The sequence below is a fragment of the Xiphophorus couchianus genome, chromosome 7, assembly GCF_001444195.1.
Source record: "Xiphophorus couchianus chromosome 7, X_couchianus-1.0, whole genome shotgun sequence".
NCBI classification, from domain to species: domain Eukaryota; kingdom Metazoa; phylum Chordata; class Actinopteri; order Cyprinodontiformes; family Poeciliidae; genus Xiphophorus; species Xiphophorus couchianus.
In genome coordinates, this window is record NC_040234.1 from 14,548,762 (window position 1) to 14,564,892 (window position 16,131).

The 16,131-nt window shown below is 35.3% G+C and overlaps 1 protein-coding gene across 5 annotated transcripts in view; it reads left to right on the forward strand.

Moving 5' to 3' along the window:
• The window catches only part of mid1 (midline 1), a 43,527-nt gene that overhangs the window by 23,122 nt on the left and 4,274 nt on the right, over positions 1 to 16,131 (forward strand). For 4 of the 5 annotated variants that reach the window (XM_028022878.1, XM_028022881.1, XM_028022879.1 and 1 more), the window contains exons 3-8: positions 1,029 to 1,088; positions 11,023 to 11,118; positions 11,896 to 12,003; positions 13,153 to 13,301; positions 13,496 to 13,623; positions 14,159 to 14,302. In XM_028022878.1, the coding sequence (XP_027878679.1) occupies positions 1,029 to 1,088; positions 11,023 to 11,118; positions 11,896 to 12,003; positions 13,153 to 13,301; positions 13,496 to 13,623; positions 14,159 to 14,302 (685 nt within the window). The remainder of the gene's footprint in view (positions 1 to 1,028; positions 1,089 to 11,022; positions 11,119 to 11,895; positions 12,004 to 13,152; positions 13,302 to 13,495; positions 13,624 to 14,158; positions 14,303 to 16,131) is intronic. The other variant, XM_028022882.1, reaches the window with a different exon arrangement.

The window sequence follows — 16,131 nt, forward strand, 5'->3', positions numbered from 1 at the left end:
TTGATTACAAAAATGTAATCAAAGGTTTAAGCATGGAACCCAGCAGATGACACACCTTAAAAAGTTTATTCTGTCATTTTAATTATTTTTCCCTTTACCTCAAGATTATTAGTAAATAGTAAATATTGCATTATCTCAGTTTAATAAAACCTTATTAATATAAGTTTCATTATAATTGAGAAAATTAACCTTTAACATACGTATTTTATGACATGCAAAAATTATTTTCTCATGCCTGGATATAAATTGAGTCTGACCAAAACCAGGAAGGTTGTGCTAGCTTCTTATTCAATCTTAAAATGTCAGCTTAAGGAACATTCATGCAGGATCAACAAATTACTTTTAAAAATCATTTAAATATGTCTTAAACAGTCATGCTGATAATAGGTTTGTGTTGAAAAGAATTGACACAAAAGAGTAGATGCAGGATGAACCTCGAGATGGTATACCAACATTGTCGCTGCAATATTAGGGGCATCATCCACAGCAAAATACTAAATACTATAACTCAGTTGTTTGCATAGAGGATAATCAAAGTCAACCCATTTTGCCAAATATCAACAGCATAGTAATAAAAAGAAATCTGGTTTTCTCAGCATAAAATGCGATTATTGAGAAAACGCCATAAACTAGCTTGGCTACCTTTCAGTAACAGAATGATAAACTTAATTAATAGCAGCTGTTATACCCATTCCTGGCTCCGTAATTTGGGAAGTTTTCAGATCATCACATGGTCTATGAAGGAAACTATTCTTTTCTAAAAAAAAAAACAACCTTTCTTCTTCTTGAAATGAATGGCTGCATGAAAACAAGGTCCACTTTCTTCACCAACACTCACAATGTTCATGCATGAGTCACAAACAGATGTTTTTATTTATCATAAAATCAATTCATACCGCATTTGTCCTAGTTCTTACGCTTGCCGGTCACAGTGGAATTTGGATGCAAGCAGTTTTTTGGGATGTTTTTTAGCTCAGAGGATTGGTGTTAACTTCTCTCCTTTGTCTGATCATGCTGTCATCATGCAGAAGTTTCCTGGCCGCCTTCTCTGTGCGGGGAATGATCAGTCATACCAGGAGGCGGACCAGGTGATCAGCATCATTTCTTTAATCAAACAATCGGGACAGATTTGTTTTATTGATCTTCCTTGAATCTGAACGTAATCTTCCTGAGGGATGAAAAGTATCTGTGTAGATAAAGTGATGTATTCCCTGAAACAGCTAACACGGGTCTAAGGCATTGACTAATGAGACATGCTAATGTGACCTTGGCAGCTGCTAATGTATGAGGTACAGTGCTCAGTTTTATGAGCCTGTTGTGTTTTCATTATTGCATCTAGTAACTAATGTGAGCACTAATGTGGCTTAATAACATCGTCTCAATGATTAATGACGTTTCGGATAAAGAGGAAGATAAAGGCTTTCCATTTAATCTTCCTGCAGAGTTAAGTATTTACTTGCTGGGTGTAATTTTTGATGTTATTCTTTTTATTTATCTCTGCGTCCTATGGACTTCACATTACATGCAGCTACTTCCGCTGTTTGAGGGTCGGAAGTGAAAGAGGAAATAGCAATTCCTACCGCTGTGGAAAATAGGCTTTTCGTATAGCATGCAGTCCAGGACCCAGGTGGCACTCAGCTGAGCTTGTGAATAGCTCTGATAGAGTTTTTCTCTCGATCAAAGTGTTTCAAAATGTTTCTGAATCTCCCACATAAAGAAGATTGTGTGGCATTGCACAGGCACGTGTGCTGCTGAGTATTTGGATCATTATGTGCGGAGATCAAATCCATAATTGCCACATTTTTGTGTCCATATTTCACTATGAATGATCAAAGAGAGAGACTGCTGCATTAAAGGAATACGAGTTTTCCAGTCAGTCCCAAAGCTTATATGTAAACAGGCAAAAGACTGAAACTTTGAAGTGAAATTAAATTGACTCCGTTTAAACCATGGGAAGATGCTAATCTAAAACCATGCAAACAATAGGGGATAATGTTAAGACTTTAAAAGATGTTATGGTGATAGTAGGACAGTGCTACACTTATTCACAGTAAATTTCATTTTTAATTTATGTGGTTGTGCAATAATTGCAGTAAACAGAAATCATTGTATCCTTCTCTATAACTGTATGTGAATTCAAACTGTTTATCTTGTAAAGTACTTTGCAATGACATTTGCTGTGAATTGGGGCCTCATAAATAAACCATGTTGAATTAAATTCTTTAGAGCATTGTAGAAATGACTTTCACTCAAATTTTGTTCTCATTTTCCAAATAGTAAAATTATACTTTCAAATATTGAACTTTTATTTACAGGAACACCAGTCTGAATTAACATATTTTAAAAGATAGAGCAGTAAATATCCTTGTGCATTGTATAATAACGGCGTCGATTATTACATTGAAAAAACAATGTGATGGACGCGTAAAAATATTTACACAATATGACGTCGACTACTCCAGGAAACTAAATGTAAAGTTCCGGAAACCATTTCTTCCTTAAAACATCATCTCTGCATGTATGTCAGCTTCTCTTGAATTTCAATGCAAACACACATTATTCTGCCAAATGAGGAACTGATTAGTGATTATCTGAACCCAAAAGTATTGAGGAAGACTGGTGGAGAGTGTTCTGAGACACATGAAAGGCGTGATTACAAATCAGGATTATTCCACCTAATGCTAATTTTGATTTTCTTATTTCTTTCACAGCTGTATGTTAAAAGCACTTTATTTTATATTTTTTATGTAAAGGTTGTGTAAATGTTTTTCTTAGGTCACAATCTACCTTTGTTTCCACTTCTACCCTTGCTCAGAAATCATTGGCATTCCACATGCAGGACACAGCAGACCACAGCCAGCTCTAAAATATGGAGGGAATTCAGCTGGAAAACCTTTTCTTATCATGCCTCAAAATAAATTCAAACATTTGGGCACAAAGCAACAGGGCTGATGGGAATGGGGTGCCAGTCACGGTCAGGTTTTTTAGCTATATGTAACGCTCCACATATTTTTGGATGACATTATTTTAAATCTGTATGAGATATCTTGATATAGGACTTGTCCCAAGAATAGTTCTTCAGGGATTGGAGTCTGATTTTATTCTTCAAAGAAGGGGTCACAATATCTTTAGCTGAAAAGCAAACCACTAATAAGACAGACCTCTGGAAGGATATAATGGATAAAAGCTTCTCTATTGAAAAAAATATTTTCCTGTAAGGGACAGTTTAGGAACCCACAGAAATGGACAGTCAATAAACAAAACAAAAAAAACTTAGACAGTTCAAAATTTACTTTCAGAAATTATTTAAGGTATAGGGGAAAAGACTAAGATTAATTAAATTAATTATTCAAAGTACTGCTACATTAAGTGCAGTCCTGAACTGCCAGTATTATTATAATAACAAATATACATTTTTCAATAAATCAACTAATATAAAAATGACTACCAATGACAGTAAGTGTAGTACTGATCTATAAAATACAACCCTTGATAATTAACCATTTCTAATGAGACAAGTTCACCTTAAATCTACACCGAAAATATCTCAAACCCAGAAGTGAATGGAAGCACTTTTGGGAACTGTATTATCTGGCATTGCAGAGTGTTGTGGTTTGTTGCCTTTGTGTCCTGGCGCCTGTGGAGTGTCTATGTTCAACGAGAATGTGGGATTTCAGATGAATTGTCTGTGTCCTTTTTTGCATTGCGGTACCTCTGTCTGACTATCCATCCGTTGTCTGTAGCTGCTTTGTCCGATTCAGGGTCACGTGGTGGCTGGAGTTTATTTCGGCATTGCAAGTGCAAGAGTTTGGGAACATCCTGGTTATGTTTCCAGTCAAATGTATTACAGGGTTGAACAATAGTGATACTCCCCCTTAGCTTCAATGTAAAAATATTCCTAAAAACTTGGACTGTGGTAAGTTACAAAAGTATCTTTAGAAACCCCAAAATAAACAACTTGCAGTCCACTGGGGGCCAGCTCTCTGGAGTTTTGTCCTCATGATTTCACAGAATCTGAGACAATGTTAGGTGGGGAATTAAATGCTAGTATTTTTAATGCTCTCATGGGTGCAGAATGGAAGATCCACAAAATTATTCTCAATTCCACTGGTTAAATTACACAAATCAAACAACTGATGCATTTACTGCTTTACAAGTTCATATTGCGGAACATCAGATGCTTTTTCTGATTAGAGATTGGCATTAAATACAAATAAATACAAAATTTAGGTATCATTTAAAAAAACGGGACAATTGGTATATTTGTGTACAGCATATCAAAGCTATTAAACAGATATTTAAGTCATTCCATGACTTGTCAAGTCCCCTAAAAAGTATCACCTCATTGTGAAGGAAATAAAAAAAAATATATATATATATATATATATATATATATATATATATATAGACAAATACAATTTAAAGCACAATATATATTGGTTACTTATAAATGTACAAAATACATTTTTTTCAGGTTTTAGATTTTTCCACTACGGAGTTCAGAGGTGTGATAAGGGAACAACATAATCTTTCAGTCTACAAAAAATTGGAATAGACATCTTTAATTTAAAGATTTAATATTTTTGACATAGTAAAATTGCAAAAATAGAAATAAAAAATACATGAACTGTGTAATAATTTTGTTAATATGCTAACAGTAAGAACAAGGAGAAGAACAATGATAGTACAATTGTTGATATATACAGTAATTCTTTTATCAAAAATATCAATGTAGCAATTTTTAAATGTAAAATAATTTGATGCACTGATATGGCAATGAAAGACTGAAATAATTGAAATACTGTGAAATGCAGAACAGTAATCTCGTTACGCAGTAGACTACCAAGCCTGCAAAAAACAAAATAGAAACCTAAATATGTAAGTCACTGAGTTAAAATAGATTAGAATTAAAAGCATTTTTTAAAAATCAAGGAGAAACAGTATAAAATGAAGTCAACCATGATAAAACTACTAGTGAGCTTCAGCATTTATGCTACTAGTTTGATAAATCTGTAACCCTAAATAAATTTGTCCCAGTAAGAAATACAAAAAGAACTTGTGAAGCGTGGTGTCTAGTATTGGGATGTTAAGGTTTGTATTGTTTCTAAAGGTTGTGGTTCATTCATGTGTTTTTATCACAAATAATGAGGCGTATTCCATAGACATCCGAGCAGAACTTGAAATTTGGAGCTTCGTCTGTGACCTTTACATATTCTTTGCGGCATCCCATCCATTTTCTGTCTCTGTCCTGCTGTTATTAGGGCCTGGATTGCATTCCATCAGTAAATGTTTGAGAAGTTGGGTACACCGTCGAAAGGTTTCTGGGCTAGTTTGTGACAAAGTCAGACACAGAATCAACAACTGTCTATTTTCTCGTAACTTCAATTTTAATAAAATATCATGGATGCTTGTGGACTGTGGTAGGAAGCCGGAGTACTTGGAGAAAACCACATACGCAAAATGTAACCCAGTAGAGATCAGTTCTCAGCATTTTTGCAATATTTGTTAAGAATTGCCAATGCACTTGTGGTTTCACACTTTCCATTGCACTGTTATAGTTTAGACCAAATTCATTTAATCCACTGCCCCCCTGCAGATTTAGCAATATTTACATTTTTTGCCAACATTTTTCTACTCTATAAAAGCATTATTAATGTTTTGGATAAGGATATGTGGAAGGAAGCTAAAAATGAGGGTGATGACAAGGAGGTCTTCCAATGTCAAGGATGTCAAAATATTGGTGGAAAGTTGCAAAAAGCAGGTCAGCAGTTATAAAAAAAGTTTTGATTGCAATAATTGTTTCTCAATTGATGATTGAAAATGGGATAAATAATTTTCAGAGTGTATTTTTATTTAGAAAAACCTGTAAAAAAACATGAAATCATCATTATACCCATTAATTAGTCCACATATACAAATATTGAAAACAATACAATGTAGTTCTAAACTTTAGAAGTTTAATAGAAACTTTAGATTCAAAAAGGATTTCTATTTTTAGTCCTTTCACACAAACCTTCTGATATTTCATAAAGATATAAAAATCTGGTCTTAATTAAGTTTTGCTACTTCAAAGAAAATGCTAATGACAGCTAAGACTGTCTAATTTAAAATAATTTGAAAATGAATGACTAAATAAATTAACATACCAGTAAATTTTAATAAACAAAACAAATAAAACAAAAAAGATTTAGATCAATAGATTAATCTACTACTACTACTGCAGAAAAATGTTAAGCATCAGTATAAAGAAGAACTCTAAGATGCAAAATAACTAAAACCCTGTATCAAATAAATACAAAAATTGAGATTTTGGCTTTTTAACCCCTCCCTCCCCCCTCGGGACGTGTTGTGCAGCTTATGCATCACGTTTCTTGTTTTGTCTCTAGGGCTTTGTTTGATCAGAACTTGGAAGTTTTGGATCTGTTACATACTTTATCTCTTCTTGGGTCTATAGTCTTCTATCCAACCATTGTCTCCATCTGCTTTGTCCTATATGCATTTCTAACAGCACCTGTAATACTCACAGGAAGAATATGGAGCCAATTTATTAAATTCCTAATGTTGACACAGGATATAACTCCTGATCCTGACAGTGACCCGCTTGGACTGTAAAAGGAAGGAAGAGCGTCTGGCCAAAGAAAAGGTGTGGAACCAGAAGCATTCCAGTAGAAAAGGAAGCTGCTACTCTTTACTCTCATCGAGTTTAAAGGATTTTAGGAAAGAGCTCTCCGTTCGGAGAAAGTTATTCAAACAAGCAAGGAAGACTGATGTTGTCAAAGGAGTTATATTTTAGGCACATTCAGAGAAGCAGCAGATGAAAATGTTTCCAGAAATGAACTCACTTTATGACTGATGTTGCCTGCTGTCTTATATTTTCCCATTTCCTCTTTATGACTTTATTTGCGTCTCACTGGAGATAATCAAACACTTCCTAAAAGCACACACATGTGCCTGTATTTTAGGCTACTTTGATCAGTACACTATGCTCCACGCTCTACTTTTTGAAGCTATGAATCCACCTCGCCTGTACTAGCAACACAGACTCTGAAATGGCTTTCATCACACTCTTTTCAGTATAAATAAATCATATTTGTAAGAGCAGTAATATAAAGCCTCTGCTATTTTTGTATATGGTGACGCACATACCTTATGAAATCACAATGTGAAACACCTAACATGAAAGTGGTCTCCAAACCGTTTGCTTCAGGCTTTGAACCTTCGGAGCTTTATTTTACCAGCTTTCTCTGATCATTGACTCTTTGGTGTTTTCAACAAAAAGTAGTCGACGCATAGCATTATTATGGTTACTCCATCTCCGTCATGCAGATTTTATGTTGGAGAACTGCTTTGTTGTTTTAGCTATGTGTAGAAAACGTAGATGAGTTAAATATTCATATTTTTAAATAAATTAGGCTGTAGAAGTTTAATTTATTTAAATTGCCAGTTGGACTGCATTAGAATTTGTTTAGCTACTTAATTGCAACTTTAAAGCTAACTGTGTGGTGATGCAAAGAATAAAAACAAGAACATTACAAACATAAAAATATGATAGTTCTGAGCCCTTGTTTTTAGATTTCTGAATGTGCAACATATTGTTTATGCCAAATCAGCTAATAGAAATGAGCACTGATTACTTGTTGATTTTTAAGTAAGAAATTTGTTTTTTTTACTAGTTGTCAAATTGATACAAGCTAAAATTATGTTTGAAAGTTTTCGTTAGTTTCAAAATCAGAGAAAATTGTAGCAAATATTTGCAATGGTCTGTTTAGCTGATGTTTCTTTTACAGTTTTCAGATATCACAGTGATTTAAAGGTTGCTGTAGAATTGTATTGTTCCAAAATCCTTTGTTGTGAATAGTTCTGAATGATTAAGTAGTATTCTGTAGCACTGAGCTGGATACCAGGAATGAACAGCACTGCTCCTTCTCCTGTGTGTTATTTACATTCAGTGTGGCATCCCAAAGCCCTGGTTCTCTATTTAATCCTTAGATTCATTGCCTAGGATAGATTTAAACTACAGTGTGAACCTGGGGATTTTCAGTCATTTTTCATTAAATGTACTCTTAACCATGACAAATTAGTCCTGCTGTCGTAGCTGCGAACTGGGACTCTGAGGCAGCTGTTAACATGGCGAATCATTATATGGAGATAGACTTCAAGAGCGGTCCATTAAAACCAGTTTTTTTTACATCAATGTAGAAAAAATATGGCATATTTTCTACATTTTAAATAATTTAAAAAACAGGACTTAGTGGGTGTGTGGAGAAGAGGGGATCATAGAACAAACAGAGTGATGACATATTTTGATAAAAATGAAAGGTTAACTTTGTATTTCATGAATTAATTGTGTGAAATTAAAATCTACTGCCTCTATTAAAGGACTTGCAGCTCATTTTTCTATATCATATGTTGTAGTCCTTTGAAATGTTTATTTTTTTATTTTGGAAAACCTTCATTTGTTGGTTGCCTACAGTAGTCACTGAGGGGAAGCGGTTATACACCTCACAGAGAAAACAACCATTTATTCTCACACTCACACATAAGATGCAGGTTAGAATCTCTAATTTAAAATCTGTTAACATTACTCAAGAGCCGATGTATGTCCTCTCTCCCCTGGGCATGCAAGGAAAGATAGGTGGTATTGTTTTCCCGGTTTGGGAGTCTTTGCAGGTAACTCTTAGCACCTCATCCTTGCTGTTTTTTGTCTGTGGTGTCAGACTAGCATTGTTTAATTTCAGAACTTTGAAGCCAGTATACTCAGAAAAGAGAAAAACAGATAATTTTTTCCTTTTGCTTTTGCTGAATATTTCCCAAGAGGTCTGCACCTCAGTTTCTTGAGCTGTATGAAGTATCCCGTTCTTGTTACATTGTGTGAACAAATATAACACTAAACTTGGTTCTTATACAGTATGTGCACACCTTAACCTAACATGCATGTTTTTCTTTGAGATTTGGTAGAAAACTGGAGACAAAACTCACGTGAGCAGGAGAAGAATGTGGAAAACTTCACACAGAAAATCTCCTGCTGGGATTTGAAACCAGAACAGTTTTGCTGTTATGCGGTAGTGCAACACCACTCTTCACCAAGAGTGGTGTTGATCTTTTATTGAATGCTTATAAAAGGAAACTCTACAAAAGTATGTTTCTGTTATTATTACTTCTTAAAGCTACAGAAGAGCACAGAACACAAAGCATTGCATCAGTGGTGGTGTAGCGATTTAAAAACCACAGGAAAGTACTGAACGATTTTGAAGAATTGTTCAGGACTAGACTGTAAGCTTAATATGAGTGATGAGCTCCTGTTGGATGGGTTTCCATCAAGTGGGATCCCTTTGAGTCTCCCATGGCTCCCAAGATATGCTAACCCAGCTGGTGCTGTGGGGACTACGCCAGGCCCCGGTGAATATCCCTTGATGTCCCAGGGAGGCTTACCAGGTAAAATGGCCTCCCTAACTTAGTACTTGGTCTTGCTGGTGGCTCCATTATTAGACCATATGGCATAATAACTTTATACATGGCCGCCAATGATGCATATCAATAGGTACACAATTCAGAGAAATATGGAATCTTAAAGCTAAGTTGGCATGTTAACAATCCAGCATTGTTACTAAATGAAGATGTAACAAAACAGGTTGCAATATTTACACATGCTGTATAAAAACGATTTATAACCATTTCTCACTGTCTGATGCTACCTTTAACTAAACCCTTCCTGTTTTGGGGTCTGTTGGGGTGATCAAAAATGTCTATATTTTTAAAAGACAGAACAAAGAGAAAGAGAACTGTTATTTTAAAAGATGTCAGCCAAGATATCAAGAAGAGAGCACAATTCTCTGTTTCATCATTGAAAACTAATTCAATGCCTGATGGAGTCATGTTAAGAGAGTTTCAAAATGCGCAGTGAAACTGGTCCTGTTCAAAATGAGCTGAAAGGCTACTTTTGACTGCTTTTCTCCAAAAGCAACATAAAAAGTAAACTGCCACTGCACTTAGTTACAATGACATTGATTTTGGAGACTTGTCCGGAGGCCTGATGAAAGGGAAATTTGGAGGAAAAAAAGATGGATGCTTTCAAGCCTGAGAGCATCATCTGAACTGTGAAGTAGGGAGTGGCAGCATCATGTAGAGTACAGTGAGCTTTCTAAATGGATACCAACCCTAAGTAGCAGTCAGTTATGAGACAAAGTGGTGTAAGGATGACAAAGTCATGATTTTAAGGTGGCCATCACAAAACTCTGCTCTCAGTCCCATAGATCAAAAAAATATATATATGTGCAAGATACATCAGCTCTGTCAGAGAGAATGGGGAAAAAAATCACTGCAAGTCCATGTGAGAAGCTTGTGGAAGGTCGCTCAAAACCTCTGACCCATGTCGTACTGAGAGAAATTCTCTTAAAAAGTCTCGTTTACTAGCTTTTATCACATAGAAATAATTTTACCAGTTCAATATGGGGTGCAAAAATGTTGCAGGTTAATAACTAAATAGTTATTAACCTGCAACATTTTAAAATAGATTCAAATTAAAGATTCTTGGAAAAAGTATGAACTGTTGGGCCCAATTCATCTTGAAATCTGTGTTTTAATGTTAGAGGAATAATACTCAGCATATAAGATGACATTTTCCCCATCAGACCACACCATCATCATGCCACACTATTACAGTCAAGAGACTAAGTTTGAAATTTAAGCCTTTGATCTCAGTCAGTGATTAACACAGCCAGGGTTTAGTTGTTTTAATCACTGGCAGATGTTCTGCTAAGCTCCATGCCCCAGCAGGCTCGGTGATGGGATCTTTGGCTCACCACAGGGAGGACTTTGTGGGGGTTCGCACTAATCAGAGCCTAAACGTGGACAGTCAGATCCAGTTACATCCACTGTTCTCTACGTCTGGGCTCTGACATGCTGTATATTGACGTTAATAAATGCTGTACCTGCTCTTCAGTATTTGTCCAGCTGCTTTATGGCTTGATGATATAAAAGTGTATAATGAAATGCTGATTTTTGTTCAATTATGTTTTGCAGCAAGCATTGGACTCCAACCTCAGCAGCTTAATCAAAAGGACCGGTGAATTAGAAAGTTTGATGGGGAAACTTATCCAAACCTGCCAGAATGTGGAGGTGAGATTTATTTATCGATTCATCTGGAAACTCTTACTCCATGATGAATTACCAGATCTAAAAGTAGTAGATCATGTCATCAAAACTCACTTATTATGTTACAATTTTTGTAATAATAGTTTCTTAAATGTTTTATGTAAGTTTGCTATTTTCAAAATAATGGAGAATAAATAATCAGAAACCTGAATTTAATGCTTAAAAGATCAGCAAAAATTTTATTATTATTATTATTATTATTATTATAAATATAAATATAAAATAATAAATTATTATGACAAAATAAATGAACAAGTTATCATTTTTATTATTATTATTATTACTTGCTCATTTATTTTGTCATAATAATTTATTATTTTATATTTATTATTTTTCCATTCTTAGTTCATAAACTTTTGTAAATTGTAATTTTCCTGTTTATTGCTGATTTACCTAACATTATTATTTCTCTGTCACCAAACAGAGAGATATAAAAGTTGAGCCAGTTATTGATGAGGAACACAGGGGACAAGAAGAGAAATCCCTCACAAAATCAATTTATTATGATCTTGCCTCCTGTGAGAGGGAAGAAGTATCATCGCATTTGATTTTCAGCGTCATTTGTCTTGTATGCTATTGAACGTGATCCTCATAAGGGTCCCTGTAAAGATTTCCGATTTTCTCATGAAGAAAAGCTTGCAGCACAACATTTTGTCAAAACAAATGTTAGCATGACCACCACTTATTTATTTATTTGGGGTTTTTTTTCTGTTGCTTATCTCAAACTTCTCTTCTGTCCAGGTAAATGCCTCGCGGCAAGAAAACAAGCTACAGGAGGAGTGTGACCTGCTGATTAATATCATACAGCATCGAAGACAAATAATAGCAACAAAGATAAAGGAGGGAAAGGTACTCTTGTTCTTTGTACATGTGCATCACCTTGTTTGCATTGATAACCTTGCCTCCTGAGACCGCGAGCATTGTGTTATTGGAAAAACTGTAGCGTTGCTACTGAAGTGAGACATGAACCTTTTTTGAAATGGTAAAGAAATCTAAGAAAGCTGTTTCCTCTCAACTTTACACAGTAAATGCAGTATATTTAAAGCTACTTCTCAAGATGCCTGAATGAAAATTTGGTTAAGATCTTACTGAAAATAAATACATAGGTTCTGCAGAGGAGCTGGAGATAAGGAGGATGAGATTGAGATGATGCATGGGTAGCATACGTTTGGGTTAAAAACCATATCAGTTTCATTAAATGAAATATTTATACCAGTCTCTAACTTGAAAGAACCTGTCAGCATTTTTGCACTGTTTTACACTTTTTATAAAACATGCAGTTCGAGCTTTGCTGTCAGCATCGGAAACGTGCTCACTGTGTGTCAGCGTTTTATTCAGAACAAAAGAGAGATGGGTAATGATTCATGCTGATTAAGCGCAAGTAGAGACTCAGCTCTCATCAACACGAGTTGATGTGAGCTGAGACCGCTTTTTCCCAAATAGTTATCGAAAGTGCTCAAAAAGACTACATGTTCTACCCAACATTGTGGGGTTACGGCAATTCAAACAGAATTCATATTTCTGTCAGAGCTTCTGCAATTATTTAAAATATTGTTTACATTGCTTTCCATGATAGATGGGAATCATCACCTCTCCCTTAGAGAAGTTATATCTAGTTGTGCCTTGTTCAGTGTCAGCATAAGATCAGCCCTGCTTTCAGGGAAGCTCTTCTCTCGAGGACTCTTTCCTTTCTCACCTTGTGCCTCATGACAGGTTGTGAATTTGCTCTTGGCTGTTAAGCCAGTTAGGAGGATGTTGTGCTTCTGACAGCGCTGTTAGGAAAGCTTTGCAAATATGCCCTCCATTGCAAGTACAGCTCAGTTTGACAAAAAAAAAAAAAGAAAAAAAGAAAATTCTAAGTATTCAGAAAATTCAAAGTATTCAGGAAATCAGATGTTTTCCCACCCGGATTTTGTGACTGACATAGCTAAATATCACACTGGATTTATTGGTAATTTAACAATAATCATCTATGTTTGTGTCATATTTTCTGCCTAGGCCATGAGGCTGAGGAAGCTCTCTCAACAGATAGCGGGCTGTAAACAGTGCGTCGAGAGATCGTCCTCCCTCATCACTCAGGCTGACCAAACCCTTAAGGAGAGCGACCACGCCCGCTTCCTTCAGACAGCTAAAAGTATCTGTGAGAGGTAAGAGATACCAAACTGCAACAATACCTTGCAAAAGAATTCATATCTTTTTCATGTTTTGTCAGATCACCATCGAAAATCTAAATGTATTTCATTGTATTTTTACAAAGCACTGTAAATATTTGTTAATGTTAATGGATGCATTTTTCACCACTTGATGACACATTAATGACTTCTTTTTTTTTAAATAAAAGAGTCTCTATGGCAACAGCATCCTCTCAGATACTGTTACCAGAAATTAACCTGAACGATGCATTTGATACTTTTGCTCTGGACTTCACGAGAGAAAAGAAAATGCTAGAAAGTTTGGATTACCTCACAGGTGAGTGAAGTTATACTTATGAAAGTCAATTTTTAATTGCTATGCTTGATGACTGTGTGTAAATTATTATACTAGCTATTAACGTCTTGATTTCCTGAACTGAAAATAATCCACTCTTCAGGCCTAAATCATGGAATATGCATTGTAATGAATAAGGTGGTTTTAATTTCAACACTTGTAATGTTAAGTGGCAGAAGAATAAAAAGCTCACTATATTTGGCAGCAGTGGCCTTATTTTGTGCAGAATGAAAGAGGTTTGATTGTTTATGCTGAGCCCCTGTTGTGAAGCGAAAATGTAACACTGCATGGGGGCTCTGGTTGTAATAGCTGGAGGAACTCCAGTGTAGATTAATTACACTTGTCAGACTGAAAGAAAACACAAATGGATGGTGCTGGTTATCCTCCACTGCTTTCTACGATACATTTGTTTGGTTTCTCTTTTTTGATGATGTTGTGTTCGGAATGAAATCCACTCCGCATCCATTAGTCTCTTTGGATTAAAAGAGAAAAAAGGCTTTTTGGTTTTTGTCTGCAGCACCAAATCCACCGTCAATTCGTGAGGAACTGTGTACAGCTTCGTACGACACCATCACGGTTCACTGGACATCAGACGATGAGTTTTCTGTTATTTCATATGAGCTTCAGTATGCCATCTTCACCAGCCAGTCTAATGTTGTCAGTAAGTGTATAATGTACAATTGATTGGAGCTCTACTGTGTGATGGAAAGTAATTCCTTTAAAAAAAACAAAACAAACAAAAACAAAAAAACATTGAGCCCAGGACTTTATTATTGCACCCAAATAAAATAGTGTGTTTTAAGCAAAGAGGTGCTCTTCTGGTCAGTCACTGGTCAGAATAAAAATTTCAGTGTCCCGAAAAAAAAGAAAAAAAAAATTCAGTGTCCCGAAAAAAAAAAAAAAAAAAAAAAAATGTCAGTGTCCCAGAAAAAAAAATAAAATAAAATAAAAATTCAGAAACCACAATTCTGACTGATGGGCGCCAGCAAGCAACCAGCTTCACAACCACAGACAGAGGCGAGTTGTGGCGGACAGCTGACATTTTGGAGAAAGATGTCTGATTTAAGTCACTTTTTACGTGCCAGAGGAGTCCCTGAAGCTTCTATTGCACCAATGGAAGAACAAAAGGTGAGTAAATCAAATGAGATAGTTTGGTGTCTAAAGCCCAACGGTTATAGCTAGTAGTTAGCATGTTTGTTAGCTCACGCGGTTATAGCAATAAGCTGATTTACAAATCACACAGATGAATAAAGGATGTAACAGCTGGTGATTGCTGGAATTGTCCCGTAAATGTTTGGTGCCTTTATTTTATTGTTCTGTTTGAATGTTTTACAATGAAACTAAGGTTAGCTGAATGTCAGCTACCTTCTAAATAAGATGCCCGCTGTGTTAAATTGTGTAACTTTTAGTTCAGTGGAGGACAGAAACTATAGTATATATATATGCAAATATTTAAAAGGAAAATGTATGACTTGCACCGATCTGCGGCTGGCTGTAGATCTGATCGTAGGATCTCTTCACCAACACCAACTAATGTGCATATCTGTGATATTTTATCTTATGTATCAGCACAATTATCGCACAGGTGTGGAAATGGTAGGCTTCGTTTAACTAAATCAAAGTTAATGTGATGTTTAATTTTTGTAATAACAATGGAACTGTTAACAATATTTTCTTGTGTGTTTTGATGCATGATACCTTTTACCTTAAACGGACTGTATATTTATGAATCTGTGTTTTTACTTACATGCTAAAAAATCCAGTTCTTCCTTTTTCAGTAAAATAGAGGATTGAACATTTACTGCTGCTGTTATTGTAATTCTCCCCAAAACAGTAAATCGTTTTAAGCAGGGACCTAAGGGTACAATCTAAAAGGTAACTTTAACGTTGATGTGCAGAGTAAATAATTGTCCTTTCTCATCTGTTTGTGTGCAGATTGACTGGGATGTCGCAGCAACGCTGGAAAATTATGGAGACGGAATTGCTGTTTTCAACTTCTGCTAAAGCAAAAAACTGTCCAAAAAAGGCCTTCTGCTAAAGACTGTTCCCTTCTTAAAGTGAAAGAAGCTAGAAAGTGTCAGATTTGGATGATATCATTAGGCTTTACTTCAGACTGTCTTTAAGTAACAAAGAAATCCTTCATATTTTAGCGCACAGTCATCATACTATATTAAGTAATCAAACTCTAAAAAGAATTTGCAGAAGACTTGGGCTGTTTAGAAGAAAGAATCAGTCCGACCTTGAAGAAGATGACAAAATGGCAGTACAGCAAGAATTACGTCATAAATTGAACACATGAAAACCAGTTCTTTGTGAAATACAAATGAACTTCATTGTTTTGTTTACCAAGAGTTTGCATAGTAGAGTTGATACTAGATATTTATGAGCAGTTGATTAATGTAAAAAAATATATATAATAAAAAAATAAATAATAATAAAAAAAGTCATGTGCAATTTTTTTCTCACTGTCTGACGTTATAAGACAAAACT